The following is a 553-nucleotide window of genomic DNA, read 5'->3' as shown; positions in this document are numbered from 1 at the left end:
CAGCTGGTGGCCGGGGTCCAGTTGCATAGTCACAAAAGTGATCGTCGGCGGCCGCGCCTGCTGCTGCCGGACCGTGCCTGTGCACCAGCCCTGCCGCCTCGGGCCCCCCCGGGCTGCGCCCTCTGCACCCTATGGGGCCCCTACAGCCCAGGTCCAGCCACGACAAGCCTGTGTGCCTGTGCACCCACAGCCTGGCCTAGCAGAGGAGCTCCTGGCATCGAGGAGTGGGTGCCAGCCCTACCCGGCGGCCATGGCCCCAATCCCTGCCCCCCTCGGGGAGGTCTGGTTGCCCGCTGTGCCGTGGCTGAGACGGGCCCTGGGGCGGTGGGAGCGCTCAGCCCCGGGGCAGCTGGGCAGGTCATGGTGCCGGGCTTGGAGCCCGGGGAAGGCGCCGGCCCCGCTCATCGGTCTCCTCTCCCCCGTGCAGGAAGGTGAACAAGTGCTACCGCGGCCGCTCCTGCCCCATCATCGTGCACTGCAGGTAACACCCGCGGGGGGGACACGGCCGGGCCACGGGAGCGCGGGACAGCCCCACGGCTGGCGGGGGGGGGGG

General features: G+C 73.1%; 1 protein-coding gene across 1 annotated transcript in view; it reads left to right on the top strand.

Annotated features, from left to right (window-relative positions):
• The window catches only part of PTPRN (protein tyrosine phosphatase, receptor type N), a 17,291-nt gene extending 16,747 nt beyond the window's left edge, over positions 1-544 (top strand). The window contains exon 20 of the mRNA XM_025191520.1: positions 428-544. Within this exon, the coding sequence (XP_025047305.1) occupies positions 428-485 (58 nt within the window). The 3' untranslated portion in view covers positions 486-544. The remainder of the gene's footprint in view (positions 1-427) is intronic.
• Positions 545-553: the final 9 nt, after the last annotated feature.

This window comes from Alligator sinensis, unplaced genomic scaffold (assembly GCF_000455745.1).
Source record: "Alligator sinensis unplaced genomic scaffold, ASM45574v1 scaffold673_1, whole genome shotgun sequence".
In the NCBI taxonomy this organism is placed as follows: Eukaryota; Metazoa; Chordata; order Crocodylia; family Alligatoridae; genus Alligator; species Alligator sinensis.
Note: the sequence above shows the minus strand (reverse complement) of the source record. Positions and strands in the feature narration are given on the sequence as shown.